The following is a 20,555-nucleotide window of genomic DNA, read 5'->3' on the forward strand; positions in this document are numbered from 1 at the left end:
GTGCGCTTGCCGGGTGGGCGCCCGCAGAGTCCCAGCCGCAGCGGCGGCGGCGGAGCCCCAGGATGTCCGGGAGCCCGGAGCGGCGGCCGCGCGGCGGGGACGCAGCGGAGGACAGAGCCGAGGGCGCCGCGGGGCCGCCAGCGCGCCCCTCGCCCTCCGACGGCGCTGAGGATGCGGGTGCGGGCGCCGGCCCGGGCCCGGGCTCGCTGGCTCCATCGCCCGGCAGCCCCGCCGCCGTCGCCTCCGAGTCCCCCGCGCCGTGGCCCGCGGCCCAGCCTCCCGCAAGCTTGTGGCTGGAGCTCGAGCCCCCGTGCGGGAGGGCGCAGCAGTGCCCGAGCGAGTCCAGCGGGCAGACGAGCGGCGACCTGGGCACCAGCAGCAGCAGCGGCGGCGGCAGCAGCGCCGGGCTGTCCCCGGCCTCCGACTCCGACAGCAGCGGCGTGGTGTGCGGCGGCCGCGGGGGCCTGCGCGGCGCGCGGTCGCGCTCCTGGAGCCTGGAGAGCCTGCGCTCGGCCGCCGCCGGTAAGCGCGCCGCCCGCCTCCGCGCCGCCCGCGCGCCCCTCGAGCCCTCGGCCCCTGCCCCCGCCGGGCGGCCTCCCCCTTTCTGCGCCTCCGCTTCCTCTTCCTTTGCTCCTTGATGCTTGTTCCTGCGTCTCTCCAGATTTCCCACCACCACCCGCCACCGCCGGGCCCTCCCTTCACCCGCTCCCACCGGTGGCTCCCTGTTCCCGCCGCGTCGCTCTCACGCACCGCCGGGCAGCCCGCCGGAGGCAGGGCGCCTCCTCCCGCGGGAAGCGGGGTGTTTGGGGCTCGGTGCCGTCGCCCGCTGCTCCTGGCCGCAGCGCGGGCCTGACTTCCGGGGCTGCAGCCGCGTGACCTCTGTAAAGCGGGGGGCGCGGGGCTGGGGGCTCGCTGGCCCGGAGGGGCCGGGATTCAGGGTGTCTGAGGCCCCCGGCCCAGAGCGGGCGCTTGTCGGGGACCCTCCGAAACAAGCAGCGCACCTTCCCCGGGACGCGAAAGCCACGGAGTCCCCCCCGGGGCCTTGCACTACGCCTAGGGCTGCCCTTTCTACCAGGAGGGCCGGGTTCTGCGTCCTCGCGGCGAGACCTGGATCCCAAATATTAATTAAGCAAGGAGGCCCAGAGGGGGTTTAGGACGGGTGCCCCGTGATGGCTTGCTAAACGGGATTCTTTATAGTTCACTTGTTGGAAACGCTCCACAGGTCCGTTTGGAGCCCTACAGTGGAAGCTGTGAAGGGGAGCAGGGGCTGCCGGCAGAGTGGTGGGGGGGGGAGGGGTGATGCCCGGTTACGCTCCCGCGAGGGTGGGGCTCGGAGCCCCAGGAGGCGGCGGAGGGGGCGGGAGCCGCGGGGAGGGGGCGTGCAGACTGCGGGGTTGAGCACCTGCCCCCCTCCCACGGAGCCCACGCTACGTGGGGCCCTGTCGGGAAGAGTGGAGTGAAGGGCTCCTGCGTGAGTCCTGAGAGCGCCGTGGCCGGTGGACACGGCATCTGGACTCGGCGCCGAAGTCAGCGGGCTCCGCGCGGCGAAGGAGCTGCCCTGAGACGCCCACTGCCTGGTCCCCAAACCCACGCAGGGACGTGGAAGAAGCGAACGGCGAGGCTGCGGGAGGCTCCTCCAGCGAAGGGTTTCCCAGGATCGTGCGGCGCGCGCCTGCCCCACCCCACGTCCCCTGAGAACTCGCTTTCCCGTCCTCGCGGGGGCGGGGGTGCCTGAGTAGAGCCCCCCTCAGTTTCAGAACTCCGGCGAGAGAACTCCGAAGTGGCGCTTTACGCGAACTGGGGAACGACCCCTTCCTCCCCGTCCAGCGTCGGGAGGGTTACCTGCTCCACTGCGCAGCGGCGGCGGGCGGGGGCGGGGGGAGCCGCGCGCCCCCATTCCTTCCTCCTGCCCAGGGCAGGCGTAAGGCGGATGGACAGGGCCAGACAGACCTGGGTTTTTAAGGCAATCCTGAGAACCCAAACCAGCCGGGGGGGCCGGAGGCAGTCTGGGTGTTTCGGAGATAACAGCTCTGCGCGCGCGAAGGCCTGGGGTGGGCGGACGTGGGGGCGAGGTAGACGCTGAGACCCAAGGCCGCCCCTGGAGGCGCTCAGAGCCGGACGGCGTGGAAAGCACGTGAGGTTGGAACAGCCCACGTGCGCCGGCGTTGCTGAGCGCATAGGCAGCGTCCCACCTGTGCTGGGGCCACGCCGGTCCCTCTCCAACCTCAGGGGCAGAGGGGGAAGAATTCTAAATCACCGATTTACCCTCTGCCCCCACGCGCATGGGTCACCAGCAGCACTGGTGTCGGGCACTGCCAGCAGGCGCGTGGAGCCGGGTGGATCCAGGAAGGCTTCTCTCAGCTGGTTTCCGGGAGACGATTAAGCCCTGAGGCGCTCAGGCGGCAGGATATGGGCACCACTCTAGAACGGGACTGTTGTGGCTACGTGCCACGCTCGGGAGTGACGGAGGAAAGAGGCAGACCCGCCCGAGAGCAGACCCTGGCTCAGCCCGCGAGCTGCCCGGCCTTGCGCAGGCTGTCGCTCCGGAGCCTGAATTTCCTCGTCTCCGAGATAGGACGGATGACACTTCACTGGCTGGCATGTTGAATGGAGAGTTTCTGGCACCGTCTTTGGCCCACACTGGACGCTTAGTGAGTATTTCATCTTTTTTCCTGCTTCCTCAAAGGACCACGGTCAGTGGGTGCAACGTGAAACTGGGGCCGCCGTCCCAGCAGCTGTGGCCTCGAGGGGCCGAGGCGCCGGAGGTGAGCCCATGCAGGGAACGGCCTCTGCATCGGGGCTGGCTCGGGGTTCGAGCAGCTGGTTTCATCATCTTCTTCCCCTGATGAAAGTCGACTCCACCCGGATTTAGCCTCCTCTCTGCCTAGCCCAGTTCTGTTTCTCTGTGTCTGGGTGCGGAGAGTGGGTCTGTGTTATCAACAGCAGAAAGAGGCACGTGAAACATTTGCAGGTAGAATGGTATCTTAGTCGTTGGTGAAAAAAAAAAGGAAGAAGTTCACCAATCTGACATCTTACACGGCAAGGCGTCGTGATTTTTCCCTGTTGAACGCAGACTTAATTTCTCGTTAGCCCCCTGGTGAGCTGGCAGCCGTCGGAGCTGCGGCTCAGCTGGCCTCTCTGTGCTGGTCGAGGGAGAATGACAGCTCTCGGCTCTGCAAGATGATGAACTTGAGACACTCGTCTGCCAGGAACCTCGCCGCGGGGCGCCCAGGGCACAGCAGGCGTTACCTTATCGCTTGTCTGGACTCCTGGGGATGGCAGGGAGCTCCCAGGCGTGGGTACTGGGAGGCTGGGGGGGCCAGAGCTGTGGTCACGCCAGCCGACACCGTAGCCGGGGGCGGGGGGCGGGGGCAGAGGGGCGCTTTGCCGAGAACACAGCTGCTGGAGCTGCTCTTATCCGCTTGGGAGGGGAACATCGGGTCTTGTCCCTCCGCAAGGCTGGGAGAGGGGACCAAAACCCTTACACAAAACCGGGACCTGCTAAGAGCTGGACTGTCAGTGGAAGATGCATTTTTTTTATTCCACTCGACTCCTGGTTGGGTTCTGGGCAAGAAAATTAAAACTCTCCTTGAGCATTAGAACCTGACATGGAGGGACAGAGGGTGACATTTACATCAGCTCATTCAGTCTGAGAATGTACATGAGTTGGTTAAAAAAAAAGATTAAATACTGATTGAATTGGGAAATCACCTAACAATCAGTCTCTAGGGAGACCTCGGGGCATTTCAGAAACGTTCATCCACCTACGTGTGTTCAAGAGTGAGAGGCCGTGCGTGAAGGGTGCGTGAAGGCTGCACGGGTTCCAACCCCGGCGAAAGGGGGGAATTTGTAACCCGGTGAACACGATGCGCCCCCCCCCCCCTCGGTGAGGCTGCAGGACGCCGAAGACAGAGGAGACACAGAGAATAACGAGAGAGAGACAGAGAGGAGCCGGACTACCCACCACGGAGTGACCCCGGGTCGGAAGCCTGCTCATGAGCAGCACCAGTGAGAACCAGGAGAAGGAGGACTCCAAGGGGCTAAGAATTCTCTCCCCAAACCAAGTGTCAGTCACGATGAGTAGGCTTAAAGACATGGCTGCCCTCTCTCTCTCCCAGTACAGGCTTGAGCAAAGTGAGTCGCATTCCAGAGGTTTTTATAGTGTTGTAATAATCATTCCGTTCAAAACACTTTCTAAGCCCTGGCTGGCATAGCTCAGTGGATTGAACGCGGGCTGGGAACCAAAGTGTCCCAGGTTCGATTCCCAGCCAGGGCACATTTCTGGGTTGCAGGCCATAACCCCCAGCAACCACACACTGATGCTTCTCTCTCTCTCTCCCTCTCTCTCTCTCTCCCCCCCTTCCCTCTCTAAAAATAAATAAATAAAAAATATATATATATAAAAAGAAATCCTAACATTAAAAAAAAAACACTTTCTAATTTCTACTGAAATATTTTTTTTTGCTGTGGCCTGTGGGTTATTTACAAGTATATTACTAATTTATAGCTATATGGATTTTCTAGCTAGCTTTTTGTCATTAACTTCTGACTTATTTGCATAATGACCAAAAAAACCCCTGCATGATTCCAACCCTTTTAAATTTGTCAAAACTGGGTTTATTTTCATAGTAGTATTTCATATATACTTGAAATCAATATGTATGCTGTCCTTGTTGAACACAGGAGATAGTATTTAAGTCCAATCTTCTTGCTGTATTTATGTTTCTGCTCGTTCTACCAGTTGCTGGGAAAAGTAGCCTAAATCTTCCACTAGGACTTTAAATTTTTCAGTTGGCTTTATGTCATTAGGAGCATACAAATTTAGATTTCATTATAACTTCACCCAATATTAACTTTTCGCCATTAAATTGTTTCTCTTTATCTCTAATAACTCATTTGCCTTGATGTCTGCCTTGATGTACACACAGCTGTGGTAGCTTTCTTTTCTTTTCTCTTTTCTTTTTTTCCTTCTTTTCTTTCTCTTTCTGCAATTTGACACTGGCTGGTGTGGCTCAGTTGGTTAGAGTGTCCTCCCCTACACCGAAAGGTTGTGGGTTTGATTCCCGGTCAGGACACATGCCTAGGTTGCAGGTTTGGCCCCCAGTCTGAGTGTGTACGAGAGACACCTGATGGATGTTTGTCTCACCTCAGTGTTTCTCTCTTTCTTTCTGTTCCCCTCCCTCCCTTTCTCTCGCTCTGGAACCAAAAACAAACAAATGAAATAAAAAATTAAAACTGCAATTTGGTATAGTTTATTATCCAACGTCACGCCATAAATTTAATTAAAAAATAAATAAAAACTGCCACCGGGACACGTGGTCTAATGGCAGTGCTCAGGTAAGTGCGCAGAAAGGAGAGGAGCCTCTCTCCTGGGCTTGGGAGGGGCCGTGGTGACAAAGAGTCCGTTGGAGGAAGCTGGAAGTTTGAAGGTTCGTGACTCCCGGTTGGCCGAGGGACAGCGCCCCCCTGAGGCTGAGCGGTTACTGGGCCAGGGGGACTTGCTGTCTCTCCCGCTGAGACGAGGTCGCATCACTTCCTGTCCGAGGTGCCAGGCGCCTCTCTTCGCGCAGGGGTCAGTAGTGCGCCTGGAGCGTTCTCTCTTCTAGCTTCTCAACGTCAGTTTAAACGCGGTTTCCAATTGCTGATGTTCGCAGTGGAGCATTCATACATGCTGAATCCTAAATTGCTAGGATGGCCCTGGCTGGCTTGGCTCAGTGGATTGAGCACCGGCCTGCGAACCAAGAGGGCCGCCGGTTCGATTCCCAGTCAGGGCCCATTCCTGGGTTGCGGGCCAGGCCTACCATTGGGGGCGCTCGAGAGGCAACCACACATGGATGTTTCTCTCCCTCCCTTCCCCTCTCTCTAAAAGTAAATAAAATCTTTTAAAAATTAATAGCTAGAATAGCTTTGGGGAATAGTTTGGCATACCAGTGACCCTCTCTTTTTCTCCTGGAATGACATTAACTTGGGCCTGGGACAGACCAAGTGCTTTCTCAAAAGGTCCAGTCAACTTCCCAAACTCCTCACACCTCAGTGGGGTCCACCTCCCAGTCAATCCCTCCCTCCCCAGGCGGGACGGACAGGCCTTCTGGTCCAGCACCTCCACCTGCACGGTTCTGACTTCTATGGAGCGTGTGCGGCCTTCCCCGGCCCCGCCCCCAACCGGCACAGGAGGGAGGGGGCGCCTTTCTTCCGTCCAATGATCTTGCCAGCTGTTTGCGCGCTCAGCGTGAGGACCCGCCCCTCCCGCCAGCGTGGGCGCAGTGGGCGAGACTCCCTGGTGCTCCGACGGGTTCACGGCGGCAGCCACGATGCGGGAAACACGATGTAAAGTCCGAACTAGTCACAAAAGGCAAGACGGCACATCAGAGAGAGTGAGTCAACCGAAGCCACGGGGCAGGAGAGGAACAAAAGCCGGTCAGCGAAGAAACCCAGCGAGTGACTGCATTTGTGTGAGGTCAAGCCAGGCAAAGCTCAACGGAGATAAACGCTGAAACGAAGACAAGCGTGTGACATATACGAAGTTGGGAATATTCGACATTTCTCCAAGGGAGACAGGAGGGAACAGGATTGGGGCAGGACATGCCGGAGGCTGAATTCCACGATCATGGTGTTTGTCTTACGCAGGATGAGCAGTGCCGTGCGTGCTTATTACTTTCCAGACTGCAGCTGCGTGTATATAATGTGTACTTGTGTGGCTGTACTACACACATACATCTCATGCTATTGCTTTCATTCCGTCATAAACTGCGAGCCTGCTTCTGAAGGGCCTTATACTCCACGTGGCACACTGGCCGGTGGTTTTGAACTGGACCCAGTGGCGGGGATGCGGAGTGCGGGCCGCAGCAGATACCTGTGGTCCCGTGCTCACGCGGTCGGTAGGGACCGAGCAGTGCATGGTCACCGTGGTGTGAATGCTGGCTGGTGCACTCTCGGCCAGACCGAGTGTTTGCAGCAACGGGGGTTCAAGAAACTGGCGTCAGGCCTTCTCCCTGCTCCCAGGCATGTGCCCCGACTGGGACTCGGTGACCCTTTGGTTCACAGGCCAGTGCTCAATCCACTGAGCCACACAGGCCAGGGCTATCCTGAAAAGTTTTGTGTCTTCTTGCGCGTGACCCTCCTCCACCCCGCTGCCCGCTCCTCCTTGCCAACTGGTCTCTGCCCTTCCAGCCATCCCAGATGGAGCCCTGGATGTGGCCATCCATGCCGACAAGACCGGGAGTGAGGAGGACCTTTACGAGGACCTGCACAGCTCCGGCCACCACTACAGCCACCCTGGTGGCGGCGGCGGCGAGCAGCTGGCCATCAATGAGGTAGGGCCCGGCTGGGGGTGAAGGGTGGGGCTGGGTGGGACGGCCCGCTGTCCCGCTGGCTCCGGCGTGCTCCGCCGGCCTGCGCATCTGCGGTCTCTGTGCCGCAAGCACAGGGCGCAGTTTCGGCCCGGGGCACTCCCTTCAGGAAAGGGAGTCCATCCTCAGACCTTGCCCACGGACAGGGCTCCCCCCGGTGCCCTCTGGGCCTGCAGGGGACCGACCTGGAGTAGCAGGCAGGCCATCCGGGACCGCAGGTGTAAGAGTGCTGGTCTGTCCGGACGAGTGGTGCCTGGAAAGCCATCCCGGCTGCCAGAAGCTCAGTTTGGAAGGAGGGGGCCCCTGACCCTCCTAGAAGTCGTCTGGGCAGGACCGGGATGAGGCGCGGGGAACGCTGATTGCTTTCCTGTGCGGAGAGCTCAAAGTTACTGCTGTTGCTATGGAAACTGCCTTTCTCGGCCTGCCTTGGCCTGCTGAGATGCTTTGCACAGGGAAAGCCAGGAGTCAGGACGGCTCTGCAGACACCTGGCCCCGGGAAATGCGGGTCCTTCAGACTGTGCATCGTATGGAGAGTCTGTGTCCTGTTGGTTCAAAGGTCCGTCTTGGTGCTGGAGGTCACCGAGCAGACAGGGTGGGGCTGTTGTCTCCCGTTCAGAGCACCCAGGGCTTCCCAGGGCCCTTGTCTGCCTTGGACCCACAGTGTGCCCCCCAGAATAAGCCCCAGAAAAGTGCCCTGAGAGGGGCGGGCTGGCGTGAAGACAGGGCCTGGGGCTGAGTGAGGGCCCACCTCCTTGGGTCAGACTCCCGCCCGGCCCCTGGCCAGTGGAGGACTGGCGCGGAGCGAGTCCTTCCCTCCTCTGGGCCTGTTTCCTCGGGGTGGGTGGGTGCGGCCCCTGAGCCCGGCTGCGGGGGCCGCGGGAGGCTCGCCGTGCCTGGGCGTTGGGGGTACCTGGGACAGGCGGCCCCCGCTACGACTGGCGGGCAGCGCGGCAGAGACTCACTGTATCAGAAACCCCCAGGAGGCGGAGAAGGGGGCTCTGCACCGACCGACCCGCAGGCCGGGAGCATCAGCGTCCCCCTGCACGCTCCGGGCCCCTGGGCTCTCCCAGCCACCTCGGCGGGAAGGCTTGCTGGGGCTCAGCGCGAACTCTTCCCCGGAAATGACAGAGAGGGCGGAGGTCAGAGGGAGGCGCATGCTCAGTGGTGCTGGGCTTGCTGCGGGACCACGTGTCCATCCGCCTGTGCTGTTTTCAAGGACACGTGAGGGTCGTGTTCTAGATTGTGACCACCGCTTGTCCGTGGTGGCCGCAGGGGACAGCACTTGTCAGTGTCCTGAGCAGGAGGGAACCCGAACCCTGGGGCCTGGAGGGCAGGGGACGCCGGGGGACCACGGCGGGGTGCCCCTGCGGGCAGCTAGGCGCGAGTGTGTGCCCGCACGCATGCGCACGGGGAGGGTGTGGGTGTGGCGTGAGTAGGTGTGTGCTGCACGCGTGTGACTCACATGCTGGGTATGCAACGTGTGCTGGGTGACGTCCCGGCCCCAGAGCACGGCGGCGCAGAGGGTGTGGGGCCGTCGGGGGCTGGGCAGGCAGGCGGAGCCTGTCTCCGTGGTGCGGCCACTGTGGAGAACAGCGCGGAGGTCCCTCCGAAAGGGGAAACCATCTACCACGTGACGCAGCAATCCGCCTGCCGGGTGCACGTCCCAAAGGACGGAGCCAGAATCTCGGAGAGCCAGCGGCCCTCCGTGCTCGCGGCGGCGCTCTGCGCAGTGAGCGAGGCCCAGGACCACGCGTGTCCCTCCGCAGACGGACGGGTCTCGGTGGCCGGGCACACAGGTGCAGCGAAGTACTATTCAGCCTTAAAAAAAACACACACACAAAGGAAGTCCTGCCCTTTGTCACAGCAGAGGGGTGGAGCCGGAGGAGGACACTGCCCAGCAGAGTCACAAGGCACATCAGACAATCCCTGTGTGTTCTCCCGTGTGGAGCCTGAGCCCAGTTCAGAAGCAGAGAGCAGACCGGTGTCTGCTGGGGGGCCCTGGGAGGGAGGAAACAGGGAGGGGTCGGCCACACGGTGCGAAGTGGCCGTTGTGTGTGGAGGATGAGCCCTGGGGATGCAGTCACAGCGCGGTGACCACTGTCAGCCTGAAATGTGCTGGGGCCACAGAGCTCCGGGGGCGGGGGTGGTGACCGGCTGCAGTGCGGTGGTCGTTTGACCTCCTGTGTGTGTGTGTGTGTGTGTGTGTCAGAACATCAAGTCGCACGCCTGAAATGAGAACAATTTTTATTTGTCAGTTGTACCGCCACAAAACCGGGGGCGGGGTGGTCAGCAGCTGAAGAAGCCAGCTGCTTCTCCGCAAGGACAGAATGATGCCCTGATGGGCAGGGTCCGTGAGGAGGATCCTGAGTCGCAGCAGCCCTGGAGCGCCTCCGTCCACCCGGGGTGCAAATCCGGGCCCCACGGCCCTGTCCCGCCGTGGGGCTGGATGGCCAGTGCCCCGTCCTGTCAGAGCCGCATTGACTCCTCTGCGGAGTCTGGGGCTGCTGTCAGTCCTGGTCCAGGAATCAGACGCCCTGGCCCAGCCCCTTGGCTCAGGTACGCGGGTGTCTGCCAGGCCCCACGGCACCCGGGAGCCACCCTCCATGCACCTGGCCCTCCCGGTTCCCTGAGCCTCCCACGGAGTCGCCCAGGTCAGGGGCCTGCGCTCGCTGGAGTCCCCATCACTCGCCCGCCCCGCCTCGGTGCGGGGCTGGGGCTGGGAGCCCTGGCGCGCACGTGCCGGCTGCGCAGAAGAAGCCGGCAGGGCGCACGGCGGCTCCGCCCCCTCCGGGCGCTCTTGGCCCCGCTCGCTAGTGTCCCTGCGCCGCGGGATCTCCGGTGCCGAGCGGAGGCCCCGAGCAATGGCCAGGGTCCCGCAGGCCCGGCATCGCCCCGCGGCCCCCGGGAGCGCCCTGCGCGCGGTGCTGCGCTGCAACCTGCCGCCCGGCGCTCAGCGCGTGGTGGTTTTCGCCGTGCTGGCGCTCCTGGTCCTCATCAACGTCGTGCTGGTCTTCCTGCTGGCCTTCCGCTGACCACCAAGGCCCCGCACCCGGCTCCTCCGGGTGAGTGGCGCTGCCATGGCGCACCCCTGGCCTCGCTTCTCCCCCTGCAGCCCCGGCCGGCGGTGTCCCCGTGCTCCCGGCTCCCGACTCTGTGACCCTAACCCCCCCACCCCCAACGCTGCCGGGGGGAACGCGGCGTTCAGCGACTCCGGGGTGTGGTGGCCCATGTGCACCGGTCCTTCCCTCTGGCATCCGTAGTGAGCGCGCGCGCGGGTGGCTAAAATGGCGCATCGCCGTGGGCACCCGGAGATGCGGGTGCCGCTCTGGCCGCGGTTGCTGCGGGTGTCTGGGAACTGCGCCCCGGGCCTGCGCTCCTGTGTGGCTGGAAGAGCTGTCTGGACGACGAGCGGGCTCTTCTGCACGTGTTACCGGCTTTCCCCATTTTCGGTCTCAAGATCCGCGGTGTCGCTTAGCGCCCCCCCACCCCCCACTCCGCGCTCTGAACAGCCTCCAGCCCCGCTGCTGATGTGCCTGCGAGCTGCGTTTCCAGGTTGCGGTGGCAACTGCGGCTCTCCGCCAGACGGGGCGCAGTGGGAAGGGGGGCCGGTGGTCCTCAGGGGGCACTCTGGGGCAGAGTCCGGCTTCCCCGGGCCTGTCAGAATCTCAGGGGCACGACTTCACGCAGCACAGCCCCTCACCTGCCCCACATAAAGCCCCCCACACCCCAGGGCCAGCGTGTCTCCCCGCCGCCTGGCCAGGAGTGAGCCTGAGCCCCCCCTTCGGCCCGCGCTGTCCTCTTGGCTTCCGAGCGCCTGCACCCGGGACAGCTGCCGGTAAGAGAGGGCCTCTGCGCGAAACCCACCCCACGTGGTGGGCCCCGGCGGCCTCCCGGGGGCCCTGGCGGCAGGACGCTACTCCCGCCTGGGGAGTTGTGATGTCTCCGTGACTCGCATACACGGTGACTGTCGTCACTGCGACTCACCCGAGGACCCCCGTCTGCGGGTCTACACGAGAGCCCTGTGGCCAGCACTGTCACTGGGGGGACCCCGACCCAGGGCACTTGCTCCTGCCCGTGTGCCTACCAAGTGCCTCTGGCCAGACGCGGTGACAAGGAAGTGACAAGGCGACTAATCCCTCTGCCCCCCCCCCCCCCCAGGGCTTCCAGGTGACTGGGCAGGACGGGCATGGGGCTGTGACCGGCACAGGGAACCGCGGCTCCGGGGGAAGCCCCGTGTCTGTGCCGCGCCCGCCCGTGCCCTTCCCCGCAGCGGTCAGCGAGGTCGGCTGGGGAGGGGTTCAGAGAGAAGAAAATGCAGGGGCCAAGTTTTTATCCTGCTTTCCAAAGGGGGAGGGGAGGGCTATGTGGGATGATGTGGGGAGCCCCGGGGCTGGGGGCCGGGGGCTGCTCCCAGGCGGCTGCAGAGCAGGGCGCCTCACGTGGGCTGGCCTGTGTCTCCCTGTTCCCTTCGGGTGCAGGGGCCGGCCGCCTGGTCTCCGTGGCCTGCTGGGTCCCCTGTCGCAAGTCCCCGGAGCCTCTGCGCTCCAGGGTGCTCCCGGTGGTTTTTTGGTCCTGAGGACAGAGGCTTGGGGAACAGTCGGGGTCAGCCATGCTTTGTGGGGTCCAGCCAGCTCTGGCAAGGAGCGCCTGAGGAGGGGGCTTCCGTCCTGATATGCAGGACCACACAGGTGCAGGGCTGGCGGGGAAATGCAGGGGGGAGGTGTGCCGGGCTGTACGAGAGGGGCTCCACTGGGGGTCCCTCGAGGAAAGCCGGGGCGGGGGAGGTGCCTGACCTGGGTCCTGCCAGGCGGGAGCCCCCGGGGGAGGGGGAGCGTGCAGCAGGCCGGCGGGTGTGTCGGTGTCCCTGCCTCCCCCTGGGCCCCGCGCCGGGGCCGCCCCCAAGCTGCCCTGCAGGCGTGCGTGCCGCTGCTGTGGACTGCGGGTGGACGGGGGCCCCAGCGTCGTCTCAGGGGCCCCACCTGCGGTGTCCTCGGGCGAGCGTGCGAGCGCGTGTGCGGGCAGGTGCACGCCAGGGGCTGTGCGGCAAGGTGGGGGGCGGTTGTTAGGACCCCGCGTCTCCAGGACCGGCACCACAGAGCTCGAGCAAGGGGTTTTGTTCCCTACGGGACCCGAGCCTCAGTTTACCCAAGAAGCTCCACGGTCTCGGCCACTCGTCACGCAGAGTGTTTTAAGTCCCGATGCTCACACGCGTGGCGATGAGGCCACCGCCGCCCCCAGTCCTGGCGCTCACCCTCACCCGGGTCTCTGCCCTGGCCGGAGGGGACGTGAGCAGCGGCGCGTGCAGGCCGCCTTGGAGCCCCCGGGCCAGACCCCCGAGGCCTGCAGGCCGCGAGGTGCTCCCTGCCTGCGGAAGGCCCACTCCGCTCTGGCGGCCTTGCTCAATCCTCTCGTCCTCCCCTGTCCACTGTGGCCAGGAGCCGTGGTCCCGGGCCAGGCGTCCCTGGGAAGGGGATGCACTCGAACAGGTGTTTCCAGCTGGGTGGGCACAAGGTCCTTCAAGGAGACCTGCCGCCCTCGGGAAGGCGCAGCGCCCGGTGCCCAGGGTCCCCAGCAGCCCTGGCGAGAGCAGGCACACACGCAGGCAGCTCTGTGGTCCCCTCTGTGTCAGCCCAGGGGGACCTGACGGGGAGCGGCAGGCCCAGCAGGACACAGCTGGCGGTGACCCGGCCCCAGCGTCACGGAGCAGAGACAAGTGACGAGGCTGAGGGGCGACCGTTTAACCGCTGGCCGGGCGGGGACGGAGGAAGGGGGACCCTCACAGGGCGGCAGCCGCGTGCCGCTGGGCTCTCCGGTTCTGCACCCACCCAGGCTCCCGCGGTCCAGGTCCCTTCTGGCTTCCCCATGAGCCCCGCCGGTCCAGGCTCGCCCAGGGGACCCCCCAGAGAGCCCTGGCTCAGGGGGATGCCCCTCCACGGGGCTGCTGAGGGGTGGGGCGCAGAGGGCAGGGGCAGGGCAGCCTTGCCCCGCTGACCGGCTGTCCCTGGCTTTCCCCGCAGCTCATCAGCGATGGCGGTGTGGTCTGCGCGGAAGCGCTCTGGGACCACGTCACCATGGACGACCAGGAGCTGGGCTTCAAGGCTGGGGACGTCGTGGAAGTGATGGACGCCACCAACAGGGAGTGGTGGTGGGGCCGCGGGGCCGACGGCGAGGGCTGGTTTCCGGCCGGCTTCGTGCGGGTACGGCCCCCGGGAGCCGCTGGTCCTGCTCAGGAGCTGCCGTGGCCTTGGGCACCACGGACCGTCCCCTCGGGGCTGTGGGCGGCAGGCCGGCCGGGTGGGGGTCGGGACAGCCAGCCAGGCAGCTGGGACAGCCCTCCCCCCACCTCCCACCTCCCACCGGGGCCCCAGCAGCAGGAGAGGTGCAGGTCAGACGGGAGGTGTGGGGGCCCCTCCAGGGGGAGCCTGCCTGTCAGCCCAGCACCTCCACCTCAGATGAGCAGGTGTTTCCAAAAGCACCCGGGGGTGGGGGCACCCTGCCGGGCTCACTGGGTGCACAGTCACGACAGCCCTGGAGCCAACGCCAAGGCGTGGAGGGTGGACAAGTGAAGTCCGTGGCCCCCAGTTCACAGGGCCCCACCGTGGGGCCCCCTGGTGTCCACGGCAGGAGTCCAGGGCAGGCTCCAGAGGGCCAGGCCGGGCGGTAGGGAGCGGAGCCCCCAGACTCCCTGACCCGTCCGCCGTGTACCCCAGGCCTGTCTCAGTTATGGTCTGAAGGCTGGCAGCGCCGGTCACTGTCCACTTCCCGCGGGTCCCCAGAGAGCCCAGAGGGACAGGCGCGGCTGGCTCAGAAAGTGTCCGCAGCCCTGTGCCCGGCGGGGCGGGCAGGCTGCCCACAGAGAAGGCCGGTCCCAGCAGGCCGATCGCGGCCGGGTCGCCGGGGGCTGCGTCCGCAGCGCTGTTCAGAGTGGCGCGAGGGGAGCCCAGGCCCGCGGGGTGCTGACCGTCAGCCTCGCCTGCAGCTGCGGGTGAACCAGGACGAGCCCTCGGACGAGGCGGCGCTGCGGCCCGGGGCCGGCGGGGCGGAGGACGGCGGGGCGGGCGCGCAGAGCAGCAGCAGGGACCAGATGCGCACCAACGTCATCCGGGAGATCCTCAGCACCGAGCGCGACTACATCAAGCACCTGCGCGACATCTGCGAGGTGAGGCCGGGGGGCGCGCGTGCGCGGTGCGGGCACGGCGGGGCGCAGCGGGGCGGGAGGGGACCTGACCCGCGCCCGCCCCCAGGGCTACCTCAGGCAGTGCCGCAGGCGCGCCGACATGTTCAGCGAGGAGCAGCTGCGCACCATCTTCGGGAACATCGAGGACATCTACCGATGCCACTCGGCCTTCGTGCAGGCGCTGGAGCGGAGGTTCGACCCGGAGCGCCCGCACCTGAGCGAGCTGGGCGCCTGCTTCCTGGAGCACGTGAGCGCGCCCCGCCCCCTGCCGCCGGGAGTGGGGGGGGGGGGGCGGGGCCCCTTTTCCGGGAAGCTTCCAGGGCCCGCCCCCTCACCTGCCCAAAGGTCCTCACCCTTCAACACTGAGTAGAAGTGTCGCTGGTTTTGGGGGGACAGACCACGGCCCAGAAGGCCCCTTGGAGCAGGGGGCCTGCGATCGCCCCAGGCTTTCCTCCCGGCAGAGGGAGGGAGGCTGGCTGGCTGGCTGTGGAGTGGCTCCAGGCTGTTTGTTCTGAGCGAGTTCCGGGTTTCCACGTGCGTGGTTCAGTGCTTCCCTCTGGGCCAACGCCAGCTGGCATGTGACTGAGGTCCCCTGGCCGGGTCCGGGTTAGAGGGACACCCCCCACCCCACCCGGTAAGGAAGCACAGGCTGTACCCGGTCCTGTGATCGTGGTGGGTCGGACACTATGCTGGGAAGGCCCCGCCACCTCCCTCCAACGGCAGAATGGGGGTGGCCGGGTCTGGGTGCCTGCAGGAGCACATGGGGGGGCCTGGGTGCCTGAGTGCGGGCGGCTTTGGGGCCCCGTCCCCGAGCAGTGGGCGGGGGCTCTCCACTGACGCACCTGGTGTGAGCACCACAGCGGCTGTCACCCTCTGTGACCGCCTAAGTCCAGGATGTCACGGGCCACTCACCACGTGGCCGGCCCGGCTTCCCTCTGGCCCTGGGAAGACGAAGGTTTAAGAGAGAAGGAAGGGGGGGGGGGGCCCTGAGAGGAAGGAGCAGGACACTGGGCGGGAGCAGGCCCTGGCACCCGAGTAATCCCCTCACCCCCCCTTGCGCCGCCCTCACCAGCACCACCGTGTCGCCCCAGCAAGGGGCCTGGACCGCGTGTCTGTCTGGGTGCCATCGAGGCCCGTGCCGGCCCTTGAGCGGGGGTGGGTGGGGGGCGGTGCAGGCAGGGCAGCGGGGCAGCCCCCCGACGGCCCGCTGTGCCCCCAGCAAGCGCACTTCCAGATCTACTCCGACTACTGCAACAACCACCCCAGCGCCTGCCTGGAGCTCTCGCGGCTCGCCAGGCTCAGCAAGTACACCTACTTCTTCGAGGCCTGCCGGCTGCTGCAGAGGATGATCGACATCTCGCTGGACGGCTTCCTGCTGACGCCGGTGCAGAAGATCTGCCAGTACCCGCTGCAGCTGGCCGAGCTGCTCAAGTACACGCACCCCCAGCACCGGTAGGGGCTGCCGGGGCGGGCAGGCGGCTGTGCGGGGCGCCGCCGCGGGCGCTGGAGGGCGGCCAGGGAGGCCCTCCCTGCTCTCACCTCCCTGTTCTGCCTGTGGGGCCCCCGGGGTGACGGGTGCTCCAGCCCTGGGGATGCCGCTCCGCATGGGGCCCCGGGAGGCTCCCAGCCCTCCTCGCGCTGCAGTGCGTCGGCTCCGCTGCAGGGACTTCAAAGACGTGGAAGCCGCCTTGGACGCCATGAAGAAGGTGGCCCGGCTCATCAACGAGCGGAAACGGAGGCTTGAGAACGTGGACAAGATCGCCCAGTGGCAGAGCGCCGTGGAGGGCTGGGAGGTGAGGGCCCCGAGCTCCAGGACGTGCCACAGGCCGGGCCGCTTGCCTCGCAGCCCACTGGCTCCTGGAAACCAGGGAGGGGCCGCGCTCCTGGAGCCGGGGGCGGGGAAGCCGATGGGACCCAGGTGGCACACCTGAGCACCCCCCAGCCTTTGCTGCCACTGCCGCCCAATGGGCAGGTCCGGTGGGGCGAGCGGGTGCCGGCGCTGCCACGGGAGTGAGGCAGGACACGGCTCCCTGAGTGTGGGCTGCCACCCGGCACAGGGGGGCTGCTGTGCTGCTCTCAGGGGACAGGCCAGACCCCCGGGTCTGGGGACTCCCAACAGAAGGGTTCGGGCCAGCCACAGCATCAGCAAAAACAGGTCACCGCCTGTCAGAGCCCGCCCCCCCCCCCCCGATTCCTCTGGCTTGCACGGTCCCCTGGACCCGCCCACGCCACAGAGGCCTGGACTAACGGTGACATTCCTGTCCCTTCTCGACACCCCCCCCACCAGCCATGAGAAGGCACAGAAAGACAGCTTCCCGGGCCCCACCCTAGAAACAGCCGGGACCCCTGCGGGTGTTATTTTGTTGTCTTCTGTTTTTCTGGAGGTTGGTTCTGAAGCCAGCCCTGGCTGAGGACCCCAACAAACTCGCCCCCGGGGTGGGGGGGCCCGAAAGGGGCAAGCTCGAAGTCTGTGGTGGGACTTCGGACCCTGAAGTTAGGGGGAGGACGGAGGTCTTCCAAAGAGGCCCCTGTGAGGCCGTCCTCGGCAGGAGGGGGTGGGGGGTGTCCCTTCAGCCACGTCTGACTGCTCTGGAGGGCGGTGCCGGCCGGCCCAAGGCCCCAGGCGCCCCGGGAGGTCTGTGTGCCCTGGCAGCCGCCCCGGAGAGGGAGCGTGGTCCCTGGAGCCGACGCGGCCGTTCCGTCTGAGTGACACGGGAATCGCAGCTCGGCGCGTCGTCAGCGGAAACGCCGTCAGTGGGACGTCCCGCGTTCTGTCCCGTCCCGCGTGCCCCACGTCAGAGTGCGTCTCACCGACGCCTCCCGGGGTCGGCCACGCTTCACAGCTCGCGCCGAGGGGCCCCGTTCCCTCCCCCCGGCCCCGCGTGGGGGCGCTGAGCCCTGGCTGTCCGTGGGCCCCCAGGGGGAAGACCTCCTGGCCCGGAGCTCGGAGCTCATCCACTCGGGGGAGCTGACGCTGGTCTCGCAGCCGCCGCAAGCCAGGAGCCAACAGAGGGTGTTCTTCCTCTTCGACCACCAGCTCGTCTACTGCAAGAAGGTGCTGACCCGCTGTCCCCGCCGGGGGGCAGGGCCTGCGGGCTGGAGGCGGCTGCCAGAGCAGAGCCCCACACAGGGGCGCCCCGGTCCCCGGGGACCGTGGGGCCCTCCCAGCCTGACCAGGGCCCGTGCTGTGGAGAACATCCTGTCTCCTGGCTCCACCACCCCGAGCCCCAGGTGCTCTGCTCCAGCACCTCCCCCGCCTCTGTGGGGCTGCTTATCCCTCTCTCCCAACTCGGCCCGTGGGCCTGGTCGGGGAGCCCAGGTCTCCCCGGGGCTCTCCTGTGCCCTGCGGGCTGGGCCCCGGCCCACGCCTGCAGCCACACTGCTTCCCCACGAGCCTGCAGGCACCCTCGGAGGGCCCCAGGGCGGCTGGTAAGCTGATGAAGGTGGCGGGAGGCTCCTCATGGCCCAGCGCACAGCTGGGGCCGCACCGGCCGCTCTGCCCTCGTGAGCTCGTGGGGGGAGGCCCACCAGCCCTTCCAGGTCCGGGGCGGAGAAGGGGCAGGCTGGCCAGCGGCTCCCGCCGTCTCCGCAGGACCTTCTCCGCCGGGACGTGCTGTACTACAAGGGCCGGGTGGACCTGGAGGGCCTGGAGGTGGTGGACGTGGGGGACTGCAAGGACAGGGACCTGCACGTGAGCGTCAAGCACGCCTTCCGGCTGCGCTGCGGCCCCGCGGGCGAGAGCCTCCTGCTGTGCGCCCGGAAGCCGGAGCAGAAGCAGCGCTGGCTGCAGGCCTTTGCCCGGGAGCGGGAGCAGGTGCGGCTGGACCAGGAGACAGGTGCGAGCCCCGGGCGGCCCCGCCCACCACGGCCGGGCCTCCTCGCGTCCCTCAGGCACCACCGGCGGCTGGGGCAGCGTGTCCTGCGGCCCCAGAGCCTCGCGGTTTGTGAGGCTGCAGAGTAACCCTCGGTTTCAGCCCCAGGGTGTGGGCCTGCTGGCCTTTTGGGGGGCTGTTTATACCACACACACGCACACCCAGTGCACTCGGGGGCACGGATGTGGGGTCCCCTTTCCAGCACAAGCCCTGGGGGAATTCGGGTGGAGGCAGCACCGGCCTGCAAAGCCCACGTGAGCAGGGCGTCCCCATCCTGTGCACGTGCCCCATGGCCTCCACAGTGGGGAGCGAGGACACTGACCGTGCTGGGGACCCGGGGAAGGACAAGGCCGGGGGGGGGGGGCAGGAAGGATGAGGCCCCGAGGGGCACCAGGGGTTCCCACGGCCGCCCACAGCCAAGGCCAGTGGGTCACGCAGGGCGCTGAGCCCCGGAGCAGCTGGAGGCGGGCAGGGCGCACGGGGGCGCCACCAGCCAGGAAGCCCAGGCCGGGAGGGCGGGGGAGAGCCGCCAGGGGCTGGCAGGCAGCTCATCGGCCCGTCCTCCCTGCCCCCCAGGCTTCTCCATCACCGAGGGGCAGAGGAAGCAGGCCATGCTGAAGGCCAGCAAACTGCAGGCGGCCGGGAAGCCCAAAGGTGAGCGGGCACTGGTGCCGCCCCCACCCTCCTTGCGGCGGCACCTCGTCTGACCCTAGAGCAAAGCCCGCGGGGCTCGGGTCCCAGTGGCTGCTGCCCTTGCAGGTGTCTGCTCCCACAGGGGCTGGCAAGGGGCCCCGGGGGGTGGAACGTGTGTCCGCGTGCGGCCAGACTCGTGCCCTGGCCACCTCACAAGGACAGGGTGAGCTGCCCACCCCCCTGCCCCCCGCCCCCGCTCCGCCCTAGGAGCCCGTGTAACCCTGCTGCCTTCCTGCCTAGCCCTCGGCCGGCCCTACTACCTGACGCGCCAGAAGCCCCTGGCCCTGCCCACCAGCCCGCCCCGGCAGCAGGCCCTGGTGCTGACCGAGCCCAAGCGGAAGCCGTCCACCTTCTGGCACAGCATCTCCCGGCTGGCCCCCTTCCGCAAGTGAGACCGCGCCCCCGGCCACGCTGTCTGGACCCGCTCCGCCAGCTGCCCCCGGCCCTCCCCACCCCTGGGCCTCTGCCTGGCCTGCAAACCGCCAGTGAGCAGGGCTGAGCGAGGGAGAGCCTCCTGCCTCGGGACACACCAGGCTCCGCCCCCTCGACGGACGCACAGGAGACACCAGCTGGAGGGGCGGGGCCCCGGCCCGGGATCCGCCCCCCAGGCCGGGCTGACGCAAGAGAGGACCCGCCCCTGGGCCCTCTGCTCTGGACTCTCATCATTCCACCGCCTCCTCCTGGTCCCTCCGGGCAGGAGGAGGCCGGAGCCCGCCCGCCTGTCTGGCCCCCAGGTCCCCTCCCCTGGTTTGGCGCCAGTAGCGAACACTGTCGGGAGCACCCCCCGATGGCTGTGTGCCGACTCCAGAACCTGGTTCTGTTTGCGGGGACCCTGCTTTTGTGGTGACGCAGAAGGAGAACGGATGGACACAGGACGGTGGCCTTACCCCGGGGGAGCGTGGGAAGCCGTGAGGACAGAGTGCCTGGGCCCACTGCTGGCCTGCCCGCCCAGAGCCCCCCGCCCGGCCCCCGCAGCAGCCGACGGTCGCTCGTACTCCTCTGCCTCCCCCCGCCCGAACCCACATTTAGTTTCATAAAGAAATTCATGGAGACGCCCCTGGCTGCAGCCTGCCTCTTCTGTTGGGGGTCCCTGCCCCAGGGGCACCCAGAGGTGTGGGTGGGGGGTGCGCCTCGGGGCTTTGGTGGAGAGCTGCACAGGTGGGGGTGGTCAGCTCCCCTGCCCCCCTTGGGGGCCGAGTCTGGGGTGGGTGTGGCAGGCGTGTCTGGGGGAGGGCAGGCTGCGCCCTCTCGTCTGGTGAGGTGTCTTCCTGGGAGGACCAGGGCCGCAGGGCCAGGAGAGCGCCGGGGCAGCCATCCTACTGCTCCCATGGGGCACTGGTCCCCACACACCCTGGCACACAGCCCAGGCCAAGGGCGCGTGGCTGGGGCGAGGCGGTGGCAGAGCACAAGGGCTGCTGTCGGAACCCCGGGCGTCGGGCTCCCGAGCAGTGACGCCAGCGCCCG

General features: G+C 66.3%; 1 protein-coding gene across 3 annotated transcripts; it reads left to right on the forward strand.

The window, feature by feature from the left end:
* Window positions 1-24: 24 nt before the first annotated feature.
* Window positions 25-20,146, forward strand: LOC118497286 (rho guanine nucleotide exchange factor 4-like). 3 transcript variants are annotated; one of them, XM_036011143.1, is made up of 11 exons: window positions 25-522; window positions 7,171-7,313; window positions 13,367-13,546; window positions 14,329-14,508; window positions 14,594-14,773; window positions 15,746-15,978; window positions 16,190-16,319; window positions 17,447-17,581; window positions 18,119-18,362; window positions 18,975-19,052; window positions 19,332-20,146. In XM_036011143.1, exons 1-11 carry the CDS (start codon window positions 63-65, stop codon window positions 19,481-19,483), a joined length of 2,115 nt encoding a protein of 704 aa, XP_035867036.1. In that variant the 5' UTR covers window positions 25-62; the 3' UTR covers window positions 19,484-20,146. The 3 variants fall into 3 exon arrangements, with proteins under 3 accessions (XP_035867036.1, XP_035867038.1, XP_035867037.1); XM_036011145.1 differs by lacking the exon at window positions 7,171-7,313 and having other exon boundaries at window positions 127-522; XM_036011144.1 differs by lacking the exons at window positions 25-522; window positions 7,171-7,313 and adding an exon at window positions 9,582-10,411.
* Window positions 20,147-20,555: the final 409 nt, after the last annotated feature.

Source organism: Phyllostomus discolor, chromosome 11 (genome assembly GCF_004126475.2).
Source record: "Phyllostomus discolor isolate MPI-MPIP mPhyDis1 chromosome 11, mPhyDis1.pri.v3, whole genome shotgun sequence".
In the NCBI taxonomy this organism is placed as follows: Eukaryota; Metazoa; Chordata; class Mammalia; order Chiroptera; family Phyllostomidae; genus Phyllostomus; species Phyllostomus discolor.